Raw genomic sequence first — 18,364 nt, 5'->3', positions numbered from 1 at the left:
AAATCCAGTGTGCATACTATGTGCATGCTATTTGGGGAATTCAGGAGAACAACAGTGGCTGTTAGGAAACTGAGGACCAGGAAAAGGCTCTCAGTCCTATGCCTGGAGTAGAACCCTTTAACCCACAGCACAGTATGTCTAAAGATAACACGAAGTAACATTTTGGTAGAATAGTGGTATATCTTCTAGTTCACCTTCATTATGACCTTTGCCAGAATATTCTCTGGGAACATTCTATATAAAATACCACTGATGGGAAGTCCCTTGTATAGTTAGTTTATTATCTCTAAATGCCTTCTATTAGGTCATTGAAAGCAAAAAACTAGAATCTAGGGTATCATGAACTTAATGAATTTCCCAATACATAGCCCATACCATTCTTATTAGCATAACTGTAGATGTCACAAAGTCACTTTTGTCTACTTACAGCCAGACATTTAAATGTGTACTGTCCAAAGATTCTGGGTCTTTGATCTACAATTCTTCATCCAAATTGTTTTGCAATTCTTTTTTTCCCTTTTTTTATTAATAATGATTTATTGTCAAAGTGTTGTACAGAGGGGGTTACAGCTGCATACGTTAGGCCATGGGTACATTTCTTATACTGTTTATTACCTCCTCCCTCATTCCTACCCCGTTTCCCTCTCCCCGATGAGTTGTTCAGTTGGTTTACACCAAATGGTTTTGCAAGTGTTGCTTTAAGAGTTGTTTGTCTTTTTATCCTTTGTCTCTCGATTTTGATATTCCCTTTTCCTTCCCTAGTTCTAATACCAGTATAAACAGTATCCAGGGTACTCAGATGAGATACAGTGATAGCGCGGGGACAACCACAGGAAGAGGATACAAGAGGATCATCAACAAAAGAAGCTACGGTTTCACATTGCACGTTGAAAGTAATTACAGCAGTGATATAACACTCATTTCCAAAACATGGAGTTCAATTCACTTAGCATCATTTTATACGTTCATAAGGGCATAGTTAGGCTCTTGTGATTCTCTGCTGTGACTAGCCTAAACCTGTGCTAATTATTCCTTATGAGGGAAACCATGGAGTCCATGTTTCTTTGGGTCTGGCTCACTTCACTTAGTATAATTTTTCCAAGTCCTTCCATTTCCTTCAAATGGGGCAATGCCATTCTTTCTGATCGAGGCATAAAATTCTGTTGTGTATATGTACCACATTTTCCTGATCCATTCGTCTACTGAGGGGCATCTGGGTTGATTCCATATTTTAGCTTTTACAAATTGGGCTCCTTGGCACAGGATGAAACTTCCTTAATAAAGGCCCAGAAATGCTACAAATCAAAGAAAGGCTGGACAAATGGGACTGCATCAAACTGCAGAGCTTCTGCAGGGCAAAGGACATAGCTTGCAAGATAAACAGAAAGCCCACAGATTGGGAAAAGATCTTTATCGGCCATATAACAGACAAAGGCCTCATATTTAAAATATAGGCAGAACTAAAAAAATTAAATTCCTCCAAAACAAAACCTCAAAGAACAGCTTCCTCCACAAGTGGGCTAAAGACTTAAAAAGAGACTTCTCTGATGTGGAAATGAGAATGGCCAAGAGTCACATAAAAAAGTGTTCTACATCACTGGCCATAAAAGAAAAGCAAATCAAAACAACATTGAGATTCCACCTCACCCCAGTAAGAATGTCCTTTACCAAGAAAACTAACAATAACAAATGTTGGAGGGGATGTGGCCAAAAGGGAACCCTACTTCATTGTTGGTGGGAATGTAAACTGGTTCAGCCACACTGGAAAGCAGTATGGAGATTCCTCAGAAGGCTAAACATAGAGCTCTTCTATGACCCAGCAGCCCCACTTTTGGGCATCTACCCAAAAGACCACAAACAAGAACACACTAAAGCCACCAGCACAACAATGTTTATTGCAGCACAATTTGTCATAGCTAAAATATAGAACCAACCCAGATGCCCCTCAGTAGACAAATGGATCAGGAAAATGTTTTGCAAATCTTATCTGTACTGCTGGAGAATATGGCCCTCAGGACAGGGCCAGTCACATGCTAATCCTTGAATGCTTTTGAGCACATCCAAACAACTACCCACTAAAGTCTGTTGAATGGCACTCAGTCCTATGGTCATTCAATAGCCAAACATTTTCATGTAATTTTAATTTCTGCCTTCTTAATCAGCTTCATATTGATCTTCTCACATTATTATCTGAATTCCTTATTTCTTTTAACCTGAAAAGGTTTTGCAGCTACTGACTGCTTGCTTGGCTGCTGAGCTTTTTTTTTTTTATTTTATCTTTTCTTTTCTTAAAATTTTTTCTTAAAATGTTGTATATATGCTATACATGTGTACACATTTAACATACATTTGTGTGTGTACAAGTGTGTATATATGTATAAGTACATATACACATATGCATACACACATATGTACACACAAGTGTATCTTTTTAATTCACTATGGAACCTTGTGACTTCATGTTGTACATGGATGAAAACTTTTGCACCAGTAAAATTCTGCAAGCATAGTAATTACCTTTTGATCTTTCAAATATAAATATTCTCCTAACACAATTAACCATAGCACACGCATCCCAGTAACTGACTAGGTGCTCTGTGTAACAGGAGAGAGACATTCAGTGGTTGATCCTGAGTTTTGGTGAACAGAACTTGCTTTATCACATGTTAAAGGCAAGTGCTTGAAACTTAGAGCGAAGCAATGGTGCAGGGAGATAGGTGATATTTTAAAAATTCATTCAGGGGCTGGGGATATAGCCTAGTGGCAAGAGTGCCTGCCTCGGATACACGAGGCCCTAGGTTCGATTCCCCAGCACCACATATACAGAAAACGGCCAGAAGCGGCGCTGTGGCTCAAGTGGCAGAGTGCTAGCCTTGAGCGGAAAGAAGCCAGGGACAGTGCTCAGGCCCTGAGTCCAAGGCCCAGGACTGGCCAAAAAAAAAAAAAAAAAAAAAAAAAAAAAAAAAAAAAAAAAAAAAAAAAAAAAATTCATTCAGCATGGGGGGAGAGGGAAAGGGGGAGGAGGAAGGGGGGAATGGGGGAGGAGGTAAAAAACAGTACAAGAAATGTACCCAAGGGCTAACGTATGAAACCGTAACCTCTCTGTACATCACTTTGACAATAAATAAGAAAAAAAGTTCATTCAGTAATAATCATAGAAACCTCTCCAAAAGTTATTTACTCAGATCTTTCCAGTGTCCTGTGTGGATGGGGGTGTGTTGTACTCCTTCTTAGGTTACTGTGTTTTGTTTTTAAATGTGAAATATCCTTCCATCCTGAATGATTTGATTTCAACACTAAACCACCTGCAGTGTTACTGCTGGGGCATCACCGTTCAAAGGTTTGGGTTCTTTCCCAAAGCTCCTCTGAATGTCTGTCTTTCTAATATCCACACAGTGAGACTCAACAGGCTTGAGGACTTGACTTGTTATCACAGTTTTACTTTTTCGTTGTAATAACATTTCTTCTCTTTTATTTTAAAGCTCCACTGAATAAGGTTATCTGAACCTATATCCATTAGAGATTGAAAATCTTTTATTCTATGACAATAAAGGGATTTCTGAAAAGCTCAATTTATATTCTCCTTTTAGGACTGGATAAAATAAGATATAACACACATAATACTTGGAACTTTAAGCTCATTTTCAAACACTTTTTATGAAAGCAACTTGTTTCCCTATTGCATACAAATAGATTATAATTTACCCTACGTGGCTAAATAGCATTATTTGGTCCTTTGAAAGGACCTTAATCACCAAGGTTGTAACACTCACCCGTCAGCCACCTGTGAAGTGTTTCATGTATAGTTATTTTGAAAGCTCTTTCTCCTTCTAGAAGGGGGAAGGGGGGGAGGTCCATCGTAACCTCTTGGGATTTGTCTCCTAAGGTACATCAGACTGCGTTTAGTAAGCAGAGAAACCGTTTCACTGGTCTAGCTAGGACTTGTTTACATTTCCCTTATAATAGATACGTTTTTTTTTGTTTAATGATTGGCAATTTCCTTTTATGAATGTGCACTACCACCGCAGGGAGATAAATAAATAGCCCTTGTGGGAGAAGGTCAAGTTCAAAGTTTTTCTTTCCTTTGGATTCAGGCATAAGCAAATGGAAAGGCTAAGCCAAAGCAAGGAGCAGCAGCAGCAGGCTTTAGATGGTTCAGCCCTCCCCCTCCCCCCTCCCCCTCCCACCCCCCTCCCAGGACTTTTTATGTACATAAGCAGAAGTCCCTCAGCAGCTGTGGCGCATTCGTCCCCATAGTTTACCGGGCTGCTCCGCAGCTAGCGTGGCGCTGACAAAAGCTTGCTGGCGCGGTGGCTCCCCCTCCATGTTCCCTTGCCTGCGAGCTCGCGGCTCAGCGATCTCTGGCAGGGGCTGGGAGAGGAGGAAAGGAGGGGTGACGTTGAACCAGCTTCCGCGGGGGAGTGCGCTCGCTCGCCCGTCGACACCCGGCTGCATCTCCACCCGGAGACCCAGGCAGGGGGGCCCCCGAAGCCGCGAAGGGGAAAGGGACAGCTGCATCTCACTGGCTTCCCGGGACAACTCCAGGACGGGAGAAGGAAGAAATCGTTGGAGAGAAGCCAGGCAACCACGTTGCCTTGATTTGTTGCCAACTGTACAAAGTTAAGCAGGGAAAAATAAAATAAAAAATAAATATGGCTCAGCAGACCACGGCCGGCCCGGACACCTTAACCGTACCTGAAGTGGATCCTGCGCACGGGGGTCCCAACCCCTGGTTGAATGAGGATCTGGTGAAGTCTTTGCGAGAAAACCTGTTGCAGCATGAGAAGTCCAAGACAGCCCGGAAATCGGTGTCTCCCAAGCTCTCCCCGGTGATTTCTCCCCGAAATTCTCCCAGGCTGCTGCGCAGGATGCTGCTGAGCAGTCACATTCCCAAGCAGCGGCGCTTCACCGTGGCACATACGTGGTAAGGTTTGCACGCATCGCAAGGGGAGAGGAGCCTGGCCCCCGCGCTGAGGATTTGTGTTCTCCTCCTGTCCTTAATTTGGGAGGGGGGGGAGGGCTGGGGAGAGAGGATCAATCATCCTTCCTCACCTGTGCTTCCTTGGAAGTAAAAAACAAAAACAAAAACAAAAAAACCCCAAAAATCTACCTGAACAATAAATCTCACCAATGTCCAAGTCCAGCCCGGAAACCTAGAGCTCGGTAATAGGAGAGTTTGAGGCGGGCGGTTCTCCAAGTTCAATTCCTATTGCAAGTTCCTACAAGAAAACTGGATTCCAGATGTCAAATAAGAATGGAGCTGCCCTCCACGGTGGCATTTCTTTGATTTCTTGAGCTAATATTCCTGCCAGGCTCTCCAACAGCTCAGGGAAGAAAGGAGGAGAAAGGAAGGGAGGAAAATCCAAGACCTCGCTCTTTCCTTAGGCAGTCCTCCCTTGAACAGAGATGGTCACAAATATGTGTGCATGTGTGATATTAAGTTCTTGTAAAAAGCCTTCTTTCTTGGCGGACTTACTATTTGATTTGTAATCTCAAAGATGTCCTTATTTGATAAATAATAGGAAGATGGGGAAAAAAAGAAGAAAGACATTAGTATGCATGTATAGAAAGTTGCAGGCTACTACTTGGTAAAATACTGTGTTCCCTGAATTTAGAATGTTTGACTGTTTTGTCAGCTTTTATTTTCCCTAGGAGTATTTTTATCTTCTTTATAGTAGATGAAATTGGTTTATGCATATGCTTCCTGTAATTTTTCTGGAGGATTCTTGTTGTTTTCCTGCTCTTGGGGGAAAATATTTAAATAAACCATTGTGTGAGCTGGTTTGGAATTCATGTTTCAGATGAGGCAATTCTAGGCTCAGGTCAAATGATTCCTGTTTGGGGTCTGTTATACATGCTTAGTTAACTCTAAGCAATAGTAGGTAGACTAGCTCTGCGTTTTGGTAAAATGAATATAAATTAGGATAAAGAAAACACCATAGTAAAGAGGAGATAATAAGGAGCATTTTAGATGAGAAGCTGTCTGACTGAAGGGTTTGTATAGTGTTTCTGTAGCAAACCCCTGTGTTTGGAATTGAAAAGGCAAAACAGAACAGAATCAAAACTTTAAGGAAGGAAGCAGCAAAAAGTAGAGAGCTCTCACCCAGTGGCATGACTGTACTCAGGAATGCATTCATGTTACAGATGAGAGTGGATGACGAAGGAAGTAAAGGGCATGGCTCATCCGAAGACATATCCAACCTCAAAAGGTTAATTTTTATATAGCTAGATGTTTGCCTGGACAAGTGTTTTTCTTGTCTCCAAGATTTTAACAACTATATCCCTTTACTATGAGCTTAGGTAGGCATACTGATCCTTCGATGGGTAAGACAGACCCTGGAATTTTCCTCAAAGGAAGAAATTGTTGGAAACATTTGTCAGCAATAAGCAGTGAATGAGCCAAGAGCAATGGCAAACGCTTGGAGATAGACTAAAGGCGGGAAGGGAGGGTTGGGGTTGGCTTAATGCCCTACCCCAGGGCCCAGAGTAGGAAAGCCAGCTTCAGTTCCTAGGAGGCAGAACAAGAATTTAGGAATCCAATTCTCTTTTTGGTGAGCTGTTTTATTATTATGCTTCCTAAGTTGTATCCATGACAGATGAGTGAGCCTCAACTTACTTCTTGTTTTCAGCCTGTAAGAATCAACCCGGAGTTCAATGGAAGGTTATCTGAGCTATTTGGACATGTTGCGATGTGAGGAAGGCAGGAAATCTCATGAAAACAGGCTTTCTTCTGAAATTTCTGGCACTTCCTTTTCTGGTACTGCTTGGCAAAACTCCAAGAGCATTATTTCTACCAAAAATTTCATTTTAGTCTATCAAGACTCGGCCTGCTTTTCAAAGTATGAAGCGATCAAAGGAAATAGAAAATCCAAATTGTAATTTCAATTCTTAGTTAACTCAGGAGACAACAGGAAGGAATTTTCAAACTTTATTTCAAATTTTCCATATTGTGTCAATGAGCCCAGAGTCTTTTCTTAAATATCCACAGGTATCTTTGGACAAATACCATCTTATCTGTGCTTCAGGAATTGTACTAAGCGTTATGCAGGGTTTTTAAAATATATATTCTGTTGTCCTGAACACACAGGTATATATGCATGTACAACACACATGCAGACATACATGTACTTGCTGTCTGTTATGCATTACTAGAGTAATGCCTATCACATTCTTCCCCTCACTTAAATTGGTACTACCTCTGAATGTTGGTCCCTATTTCTGGTACTATCTTTCCTTCCATATACGTATATTTTAATACTTGGTAAATTGAAAGTGTTTCATTTGTACATAATGATTACAAAGTTAAGTAAGGACCATTCCTTGGATACAAAGGATTTATACTCTAGTTAGAAAACAATAAATCTTTTTTTTTTTTTTTTTGCCAGTCCTGGGCCTTGGACTCAGGGCCTGAGCACTGTCCCTAGCTTCTTTTTGCTCAAGGCTAGCACTCTGCCACTTGAGCCACAGCGCCCCTTCTGGCAATTTTCTGTACATGTGGTGCTGGGGAATTGAGTCAGGGCTTCATGAAGTAAAGGAGACAAGCACTTTTGCCCCTAGGCTATATTCCCAGCCCCTCAGAAAACAATAAATCTTGTTGGAGGACATTTTACTAAGGTAAACTGGCTGCTCTACTGCATAGTCTCCAAAGGTCAGTGAATGTTGCTTGCTTGCTTCTGCTTTTAACGTGGAGAGGAAATCTGCCTTAGGGTGCTTGAGGAACCTGGGATTCTCCCATCTTGTGGTTCTACTGTTTATAACACATGACTCCCAAGGTTGCTAGGCTTAGCTGAATCAGGGGATAGAGCACAGAGAATACATGTGTGAGCATTTATGAGGCAGGCCTGGAAGCATACACACACCACTTAGGCTTGTATTCCCCTGGCTGGAATTCAGCTTTGTGGCCACATCTAATTGCAAAGGAGGCTGAGAAACGTATGTGACCTCTGCTCCAAGGCATAAGGTAAAACAGATCTGGTGAGCAGATCGTGCATCTTGGTCCCGGGATGTTAATAGCAGCCTAGTTCACCCTCTGCACTGATTTTTTAACTTCTAGAATAACAAATTAGATGTTCTTAAAGCTTCTCTTCTCACCTCTGAATTGGGGATTGTGTTGAGACAACCCACTTGGTGGATAAGTCTGTTGATTCAAAAGAACTTGCTTGGAAGTGGTAGAAATCTCCTTTTCTGAAATGTCATGTATGGGTTTAGTTTATTTTTGAGAACTCTTCTCCAGGAATCTTTACTCTTTTGCATTCCTTAAGGAAACTGGAGCAACCCACCAGAGAGCAGTTTTCCATCCTATTCATCTTGGTATACCATGATGACTGACCAATGGTGGATGCTCAATAAATATCTGATCACCTATATCAGTATCCTAGTGTTCATACTTTTCCCAATGGCAGCTCTTTCCTTAACTTCCCACTCTGTTATTTCACCTGTTGCTATCCTTTATTTACCAAGTTGATAGTAGTTATTCCTAAACTGCCTGTTCTTATCATGAAACTCCATTTGAGGTTTTTGTGACCTGTTAAAAGAAAAGCCTGCTGAGTTGATGCAATACTCTGAGAGTCTGTGCCTCAAGGAGGGAACACCTAAGCCATCAGAAACCAGACTACTGATTCTCACTTTACCATTTAGTAGGCATGTGATTTTGGGCAGGTTACTAAACATATGCCTCCATCTCTCTGATAGCCAGTTTTCATGGAGTAGTACCTATTTGGACTATGATATTATTACTCACCATTATGTATGACCTGTAGTGTGTGGTATAGATGGACCATTGGTAAATATCATGTGTTAATATTTTCCTCATCATTCAGTATAGTTTTCTTTTGTTTTGTGCCAGTTACTGGGGCTTGAACTCAGGGTCTTGAACTGTTGTTTGGCTTACTTACTCAAGGCTGTAGCTCTACTACTTGAACCACACCCTACTTCTGGCTTTTTGCTAGTTAAATGGAGATAAGAAGTGCCTAGGCCAGTTTGGAACTTTGATCCTCATAGCTCCATCTCCTGAGTACAAGTTTGTGTCATCAGCTTATGATCTATAGGTGCTTTTATTACAGCCTTGATATGCATGAACATTAGAGATCATTATTAAATAATATCAGTTGTGTATGGATAGGCTAGCATGAATATATATGAAGAGACAAGGAGCTGGAGGAATGAGTTTCTGTCACTTTTATGACTATAGGAAGGAAATAAACAAGAACCACCTGCCTGCTTCCCTTCCTGACATCTGTGAAGCCCCTGCTCTTCCTCGCAGTTTCCTCAAGCTCCCAATTCTGAAGGAATCTCTTTCTTTTACAAAAATTTATAGCATATTTTACCTCTGCCATTCTCTTGCTGATTATGAGTAATAATGGAATCACCTGCTAATATTTACTGCACATTTGGACTGACACTGTGTTAGGATTAGAACTGTCTTACACCCTTGCTTGTTACCACTTAGTGTAAACATAGTGTAGATCTGAGGGTATGCACAGCCTTTCATCTGATTAGGGGATTTCTTTTGAACTCAGAAGGAGCTTTAGGTTCACTGGAATTTGTGGTAAAGAAAATTATATTTTCAGTTGTACTTTATTCCAGAAAAGAATCAGTCAGTAAATTCTTTATATTTTTCAATTTTTCTCTCTCTTTCAGTTTTAGGGTATTTCCCTCATATTAGAACTAAGTGAAATCATAGGAGAACAGATCAGATCTGTGTTCAGTCTTCAAACTTTAAAATAACAGTTTCATCATATTTAAATCATAGAATCTCTGGCTCCTTTATTCTTCACTGTTTAAAGAAGTAATTTAACATTAGTCCTAATCACCTTAAGTTGTAACATTTTACATACTCTTGTGATATAAATTTAAGTATTCACCATTCAGACTTTTCATAAGTCAATATCATAACAATGTTTTCATCAGTATCTTCAGAGCTGAGAATCAAACACAGTTTCATGTACATAGTGGACAAGTGCTCTACTGTTGAGGTATGTCCATAGTCCCTCTCTTCTCAAACAATACAGTGTTATAGATACTACTAAACTCAACACTCAATTTTTCCATGTTCTCTGGCTTTCTCAGAGGATCTTGAAATCCTTGCCTTTATATATCTTTGTTATAAATTAACTGTGTAAATACATGCATGTCTCATTTATGTTTTTACTAACAATGTATACAGACTTTATACATACACATAAACATCTTTGTGTATCTACATTTATTTGTATCAAATGTTAAATATCTAATAAAATTAAATAAGTAAAAATTCCTTCTTAAAAATCAAGGGTACATATGCACTGTATTTGCAAATGGTTCTTCGTGCAGTAAGTAAATATGAATTCACCCCCAAAACAAACATTTGCTTCCTGCAGCAACTGTAGTTGCTTGTTGTTCTTGTTTAAGGCAGAAATATACTACAAGTTTTTTTCCAGTCTTACAAAAAGGAAGAAACTATGAAGGAAAACAAGTAACTTTAATAGGTTTCTCAAGGCCATTATTAAGGTATTCTACTTGAAGACATTTTCTTGTTCTATTGGCTCTATTTAGCTATAAAGCTACTTTTTCTGTTATCTTTCGCCATGAAAATAACCTCCAGGAAGCATTGCTAGTGATCGCCTGGGAGGCAGGAACTTAAGTGAGTGTAGGCAGGTAAAGAATGATGTCAGGAAGTGGGAAGGAAGTTTCCAGGGAAGATCATCTAGGGAGCACATCAGGAAGTATTAGGGCCAAAGGGAGGCGTGGGCAGTCAGTCCAGACTTCGTTCTTGTTCTTAGTGTAATTTACTGTTGCTTTTACCAGGAATCATGGTAAGGTAGAGGCACTAAAGGTTGTGGGAAGGTTTTTAAGACCCAAAGGGGCATTTTTTTCTTGAAGAACATGTAAGTAGAATTGTATTATTTATGCCATGAAAAGATTAGCACACAACAATTAGTTGTTGGGGGAAAAAAAATGAATGACGTGGCAGCTTCTAACTCCTCTATGTTCTTCCCAGGACTGTTAACATTTATCTTAAGGATAGGAAATCTGTACCAGCCAATGCTATTGCTATTCCAAACCAAAACAGTCTTTCTTATAAACCGAGTAGAAACTTGAATGAGAAAAAAATAACTTATCTAAATGATTTAAGTTACAGCTTTAAAGTTTACAAGTATTCTTTGTAAATAAAAAAAACCTTTATTAACATTTAGGTACTAATTGGGTATTAATATTTTAGTCTCTTTCTTAGATAGTAACCTACTAAGTTTGTCCTTTTAGTAGTAGTTTCAGGGGAAAAATAAAGCTTTATTATTACCAGAGAAGCAAAATTATATGATAGTTTTATAATAGGCTTGCTTCTTTATAAGTCATAATTTTAAAAGTGTGACTGATATAATATAGTTGAAGGGAAATTTTTCCAGGTCTGCTGGCAACTTGATATTTGACCTTCGTTATTTTAACCTTTTTGAATTGTAGACTTGCTATGCAAAAGTCACATGGCTGTAAAGGCATTTAATGTTTACGGGTAAAAATAATTGACTCATTAAATTTACAAATTGATAAGAAACTACAGTATGTCTAGATAAGTAATGTAAAATATATTTCAAGCCAATCTCCAATGGCTCATGCCTGTAATTTTAGCTCCCCTGCAGGCTGAGAGCAGAAAGTTCATAGTTTGAGGCCAGTCCATGCAGATAGGTTCATGTGACCCTATCTCAAATAGCAAGCAAAACCCAGACATGAAGATGTGGCTCAAATGGTAGTCAGCCTAGCAAGTACAAGACCCTGAATTAAAATCCCAGTACAGCCAAAACCGAACGAAACCAAACAATAACAACAACAAAATACAATCTTGCTTTATTTTGGTGCTGTAAGAAAGTGAGGTAGATGCTTCATGAGAAACAAAAGAAAGAATTCTTTAATTATTCTGTCACTCATGTACAGATTTCTGAGCCTTTCGAAAGTATTGGTGGCACTCTTCTGAGAATGCCTTGTGTGTGCTACGATGTAGGGAGAAAGTATGTAAATCTAGAGATCATTATAAAGTCTTCATTTTACTACATCTTCACTTTTATATCATCTTAAAGGATCATTCTTTCCTACTCTCTATATAAAACAGAAAAAATAATTTTATGTGCAATTTATGTGTACTCTCTAGCTTTTTCAGATGAGATATTCCCCAAATGGCACACTCACAAGTTGGTCTATGTAGAAATTATCTGATTTCACTTTAGGGAAAAAAAAACACCCTTGGGTTTACAATAACATAACTTCAAAATCTTAGATATAAATATCCAAGATCTGACTCCGAGTACGTCAGGTTCTTCATATATATTAGACCTTCAAAACTACTCAGTTTAGTTTAGCTATAATAGCTATACTTTACATATGCATGCACTAAGGTCCTCTATAAAGTATTATATGAAAGTAGAATAATATGGCCAATTGGAATTGTTTTTATGAAGTGGACCTTGCAGAGAGGAGAGATACAAAGAAATGATGTGTTTGATTGAAAGGTGTGTTTGATTGCGTTCATAGTATGCATATATGTGTATATGTGCAATATAACTAATATAGGCTATTAATAATGTTTATAAAATAGTACATAACTACTCAGTGCCAATGGCTCATGCCTGTAAGCCTAACTATTCAGTAGGCTGAGATCTGAGGACCACAATTTGAAGCCAGCCCCAGCAGGAAAGTCTATGAAACTTATCTCCAATAAGCCACCAGAAAACCACAAGTGGCACTGTGGCTCAAAGTGTTACAGCACTAGCCTTGAGTGAAAGAGCTCAGGGACAGCACCTAGGCTCTAAGTTCAAGTCCCATGACTGACAAAAAAAGAAAAAATACAAAATATATACATATATATACTATATAATAAAGAACACTTAGATGTGCAACCATAAAATCATTAATTACAACTTGACCACAGATCTGTCTGTATTCTTCCTTCATTATCTCTCTGTGGGATGAGTCACACATATTTACTATATGATATAGTACAATTATTACAATGAATTTTCAGATTTTACAAAATGGCTGTTAGTTCACAGAAGAATAAGAATCAAAGTCTTTTTTGGTGTGAGATCTCAGTTTATGTATACAAACTTGTATGAAATTTGGCATCATATTTTCTGATAAGAGTATGTATGATGTAGGTGGGCTATGTTTTGTGGGAGGGAAGATTTCTAAGTCAACTGAGGACATTCTAATTCAGAGAGGTTTTAAAATAGGATGGGCTTAAAACCAAAACCAATCAAAGAATATTTTTATTTATAATAATTCAAAGAAACAGGAATGAAAGCCTTACCCTCTATGGAGAAAGATTAAGTAAAATAATGTATTAAGGTTTGGTTCCTGAAAAGCCAGTTGGAAACAATGGTCCACGGGCTCAAGTTACTAAGCAACAGAGAGAACCACAGTGCTTGGTAACCAGATCTGGCCTGACTCACAGACTGACTGCAAGTGACCAGGTGGCCAGATAGGCGCATCAAGGTCCATTGTTTGGAGGTACCAAACAATTCCTTCCTTCATCTGCCAGCTTTCCTGACAAATCTCGCATTAGTGAATATTCTCTTCGAATTGAGATACTTGGTATAAGAATGAAATAAATATCTATGGGATCAGATGAAAATATTACTTCCTTCTTTAAAATGGCATTTTCTAAGAGTATTTTTATTGGTTCATCATAACATAAATGAAGCATTTGCTTTTTAATGAAAAAAAAAAAAGAAAATGAAAGCTCTAGGATTTCTGATTTGACTGAATTTTCATCAGCAAATGGAGACTAGTCCAAAATTGCTTTCTTTTATCCAGGGAGGTCTTTCTTTGAACTCTCAGACATGATCTGCTTCCATTTATGTGGCACTTTCTGTCTAAGGATGTCTTCTTTTTCTTATGTGTGTTTTGACTTACACAAAAGGTCGATTATTCTTAAAATGTCAGAACAGCCACGTGTGTTAAACTATATATACTAGCTCGGCACTGGTAGCTCATTCTGATAATCGCTACTTATGAAGCTGAGATCTGAGGATCACAGTTCAAAGCCAGCCTAGATAGGAAAGGCTGTTATCTCCAATTAACCAAAATGTTGGAAATGGAACTGTGGCTGGAGAAGTAGAGTACCAGCTTTGAGCAAAAAAGCTAAGTGACAATGTCCAACCCTCAGTTCAAACCTAGTACCTGTACCAATAAAACACCCAAATACGTTATATCCACTATAAATGTCTAGATGCTTCTATTATGTGTATTTAGTAAATATGTGTTGTATGGTCAGTTGATGAACACACTTTCTAGTGCTGTGCCTCTTAGGCTCAACACCCATAGAAATCCATTCCCTTTCAGCCTAGAATTCCTAAGGATGATGTGCTGGGTTGACATGGTGGGAAGAAAATTCAGACTCAATGATTAACCATTTGCACGGACTTTGCCCAAAAGTGTGTGAGTGTGTGCGTGCATGTGTGTGTTCCGTGTTTACAAGTATATATTAGTACAGTTTGACTTCAGTATATATGAAGGAATTTGTAAATAATCATGTCATAATAACTTGTCAAATATATGTATTTTTATAGTATTTAATTTGTTCTTTGAAAATAATCTATGCCTGGCATATCTCTGAGAAAAATAAGCCTGTGTGATTTTATTTATGATTATTAGGAAATTACTGAATAACTAGCTGGTTAAATTCTTATGACTAATACTTATCTCTTAGAATTCATACTGATTATATGCCAACACCTAAGCTTATAAAGCAATGACTAAACTTTGAGGAGAAATTAAAAGTAAACCAGCTTCTATAGTTCTGTTTTCAGTACAGTTTGGAGACAGAAATTAAGTACCGCTTCTCTAAAGGAAACATTGAGAATAACTGAAATTAAACAATAGAATGTCATTTGAAGAAATTTAGCTTAGAAATAATATTGTAATATCAATATTTTGCCTGCTGTTCAATATATATTCATTATTTTTTTATATTGCAGTGATTTCAAGCCAACACATTTCCTTTCTATTACCTTTAGGAGATAGCCCTATGATCAAATTAGTTAGTATTAAAATAAAATGCCTTCCTCTTCATATTATTATTTTGTTTGTGTTCTCATTTTCTTATGTAGCTAATATCCCATTTATATTTTAATGGTAAGTAGCTTCAAAAGCTGACCTTTTGAAGTTAACAACTTTCTGACTAATATGATTACATGCATTATCATTTCTACTTGTTTACTGTCTTTACATTTATAGTATTTGTTTTACTTTGCATTATTCTGCACAGTGTATTTTTATGACCTTCCATGGAGTGAATGCCAGATAGAATAGACTTTGATTTATGAGCAGTAATATCTAAAATGTATATGAACTGCAGACTGTGACGCACAAGGCCATTTCTATTGCTCTCCTCTGAATAGAGCCAGGCTTACTTTAATAGAAATCTTTTTTATTAATATTAATAACAATGTCATCAATACTGTGATTTTCCCCTAGTTTATCTTTAAATTGTAAGGTACATCTATAAGTCATGTGTCCTTGATATTTAATATTTTACTTGATTTGCATTCATGTTTAAAGGTCCATACATTTAACAATGAAGTTATATATCACTAGTGTAACTGGGAGCCAACCAATGCCATTTATCAGGTATAGAATAAATTTAAAATAAGCATAATATAAGTCAAAAAAGATTCAAGCTTTTTTTAGATTCTTGATCTGGCAAAAAGCTCAGAACCTGATATCTGCTCTCTCTTTATTTAAAATGGCATTTTAGGAAACAATGCAGTCATAAGAAAGGCTAATTAAATCTTCTTCCTTAAGGCAATAAGAATAACTGCAAGGAATTAAAGAGGAAATAACCTTACTATTGAATTCCCTATTTTACAATTCAATATTCCTCTCAGTTTTACCTGAAACCTTCTTATTGTGATTCAAAACATTTAGTAGACCAACTCAGTGGACCCACCATTGCCTCAATACAGAAAGAGAGTCATTGTTCTTGCTAGGGTCCTGGACTAGGTGTTCTCAATTCCGAACCAGAAGAAGAGTGTTGGTACCCTGCTTTTCAGCTATGCAGTTATGAATTTCCATCTAATTAGCTGCACAGATATAAAAAACTCATAGAACTATTTCAAGAAAAATATTGTGCTTCCTAGTGACAACTTCTAAGTTCTACGTCTACTTTAGTGTATAAGATCTCCAAACAAATGTATGAGAACATAGGAAAATAAGGAATTAAGTTTCTTTACCTCTGTAATCTTATGGAGAGCTGTCTCTCTTAGACTACAGTCGTTTCTCTCTTAGACTACAGACTACATTTCTCACAGATGAGGGTTCACAGGCCACATTTAGAAGCTCTGCAAGAGAAGTAAAACCATTCTTTGGGAAACCTGCCCTTGATGAACATATGTATTCATTACCACCTATTTAAACAGTGCAAATAGAGGGCTGGGGATGTGGCTTAGAAGTAGAGTGTTTGCCTAACATGCACGAAGCCTTGGGTTCAATTCCACAGCACCACATACACAGAAAAAGCAGAAAGTGGTGCTGTGGCCCAAGCGGTAGAGTGCTAGGCTTGAGCAAAAAGAAGCTGGGACAGTGCTCGGGCCCTGAGTCCCAAGCCCCAGGACTAGCAAAAAAAAAAAAAAAAAAAAGTGTCACTAGACACTCCAGAGGAATATGTATACATTGGAGCAAAAATAACAAAGTCTCAGGGAAAGTTATTTACAGCCATGTAAAATGAAAGAGAGATCTTATCTAACATATATCCCCACTGTTTTCTCTGCAAAGAAGTAGTTACATAAGTAAGAAAATTAGCAGCATTGCCTCTGCAGCTAAAATTACTAGCAGACATGTTTAGTGTCAGCCATGGCAACATGTCATTAGCATGTGTTGTTGCCACTCCTGCCTCCTTGAAACCATCACATTCACTGCTGAGCTCTGCTTCTGTCAGAGCTCTCTTCCATCTTCATTACCTTCATGTTCAACACCTTAGATCAACATGCGCTCAATGCTCTGATTTGCCCTTTATCTTAGTTCAATATGCTCACTGCACCATGAACGTCTGATATTTATCTCAGCTCCATTGTAAGCTTGTTTAACAAAATTGGACTCTTAGACTTCATATCTCTGGGTGCAGTTCCAGGTACCTCCTCTGGACGTTTCCACTGGAAAGTTCCACTCTTGGCTTTACTTTTCCTTGTGTGGAAAAGTAAGCTTACCCTTTCTCTGTCTGGTTTCTTTTCAGTTCTGTTCATGGAGCCATATTTCCCCAGTAAACCAACTGAAATCATTATTGACATATGCTTTACCCTCCCTCTACCTGGGCCTACAGATCCTTTCATTTAGCAGTTCTTGATAGTCTGTTGTTTCACAACCCCACCATCTATTTTGGTACTTAGCCTTATAATTGAGGGAGTTTCTATAATATGCTAACTCATCTTGGTGCCATTGTCCCCTTTCCTTTAAGGATGTCCTACTCGTGTAATCTCATTTATTATTCTGAAGTTCTATTTGGGTTGCACACCTTCTTCAGCAGGGGTAAGCAAACAATAAAAGAGCCAGACAACAACTACTTTAGGACATACAGTGTCTGTGGCAATGACTTAGCTCCATATAGTACTGTAAAGGCAGCCCCATATTTACAAACAGGCATGACAATGTTCTAGTAAAGTATACAGTTAAAATATACTGGCTTCAACACACTGGCCATAGTTTACCAATCTCATACCATAAGATGTAGTTTCTGCCCCTCCACCAGGCATTTAAATCTCAGTCTATATTTCGGAATCTCTCTCTACAACCATCTGTCATGTTTCCTGTGAATCTCACTGCCAGTCATTCTTCAGAGCTGAATCTTGAGCAGGGGTTCTCAACCTTTTTTTTTTTTTTGAATAAGTACTTATTTATTGTCAAAATGATGTACAGGGGTACAGTTTCATACATAAGGCAGTGGGTACATTTCTTGTACAATTTGTTACTTCCTCCCTCATTTCCCCTTCCCTCTCCCCCTTTTCCTCTTCCCCCAAGAGTTGTTCAGTTGGTTTACACCAAATGGTTTTGTAAGTATTGCTTCTGGAGTCGTTTGTCTTATTATCCTTTGTCTCAAGATTTTGATATCCCCTTTCACTTCCCTAGTTCTAATACCAGTATAAACAGTATCCAGTGTACTCAGATGAGATACAGTGATAGTGCGAGGGCAACCACAGGAAGGGGATACAAGAGTATCATCAACAAAAATAGCTATGGTTTCACAGGGCATGTTGAATATAATTACAACAGTGATATAACACTCATTTCCATAATTTGGAGTTCATTTCACTTAGCATTATCTCATGCATTCATAAGGGCAGAGTTATTGGGCTCTTGTGATCCTCTGCTGTGACTAGCCTAAACCTGTGCTAATTATTCCCTA

The 18,364-nt window shown here is 38.3% G+C and overlaps 1 protein-coding gene across 2 annotated transcripts in view; it reads left to right on the top strand.

The window, feature by feature from the left end:
- Window positions 1-18,364, top strand: part of Pde4d (phosphodiesterase 4D) — a 1,139,603-nt gene that overhangs the window by 456,857 nt on the left and 664,382 nt on the right. The window contains exon 1 of one of the 2 annotated variants that reach the window (XM_048368312.1): window positions 3,328-4,924. The exons of the other annotated variant lie outside the window; for it this stretch is intronic. Coding sequence (XP_048224269.1) covers window positions 4,653-4,924 — 272 coding nt within the window. The 5' untranslated portion in view covers window positions 3,328-4,652. Of the gene's footprint in view, window positions 1-3,327; window positions 4,925-18,364 lie in introns of those variants that run through there. 2 annotated transcript variants of the gene reach the window in all.

This window comes from Perognathus longimembris, chromosome 19 (assembly GCF_023159225.1).
Source record: "Perognathus longimembris pacificus isolate PPM17 chromosome 19, ASM2315922v1, whole genome shotgun sequence".
NCBI classification, from domain to species: domain Eukaryota; kingdom Metazoa; phylum Chordata; class Mammalia; order Rodentia; family Heteromyidae; genus Perognathus; species Perognathus longimembris.
This window is presented reverse-complemented; position numbering and strand designations above follow the sequence as displayed.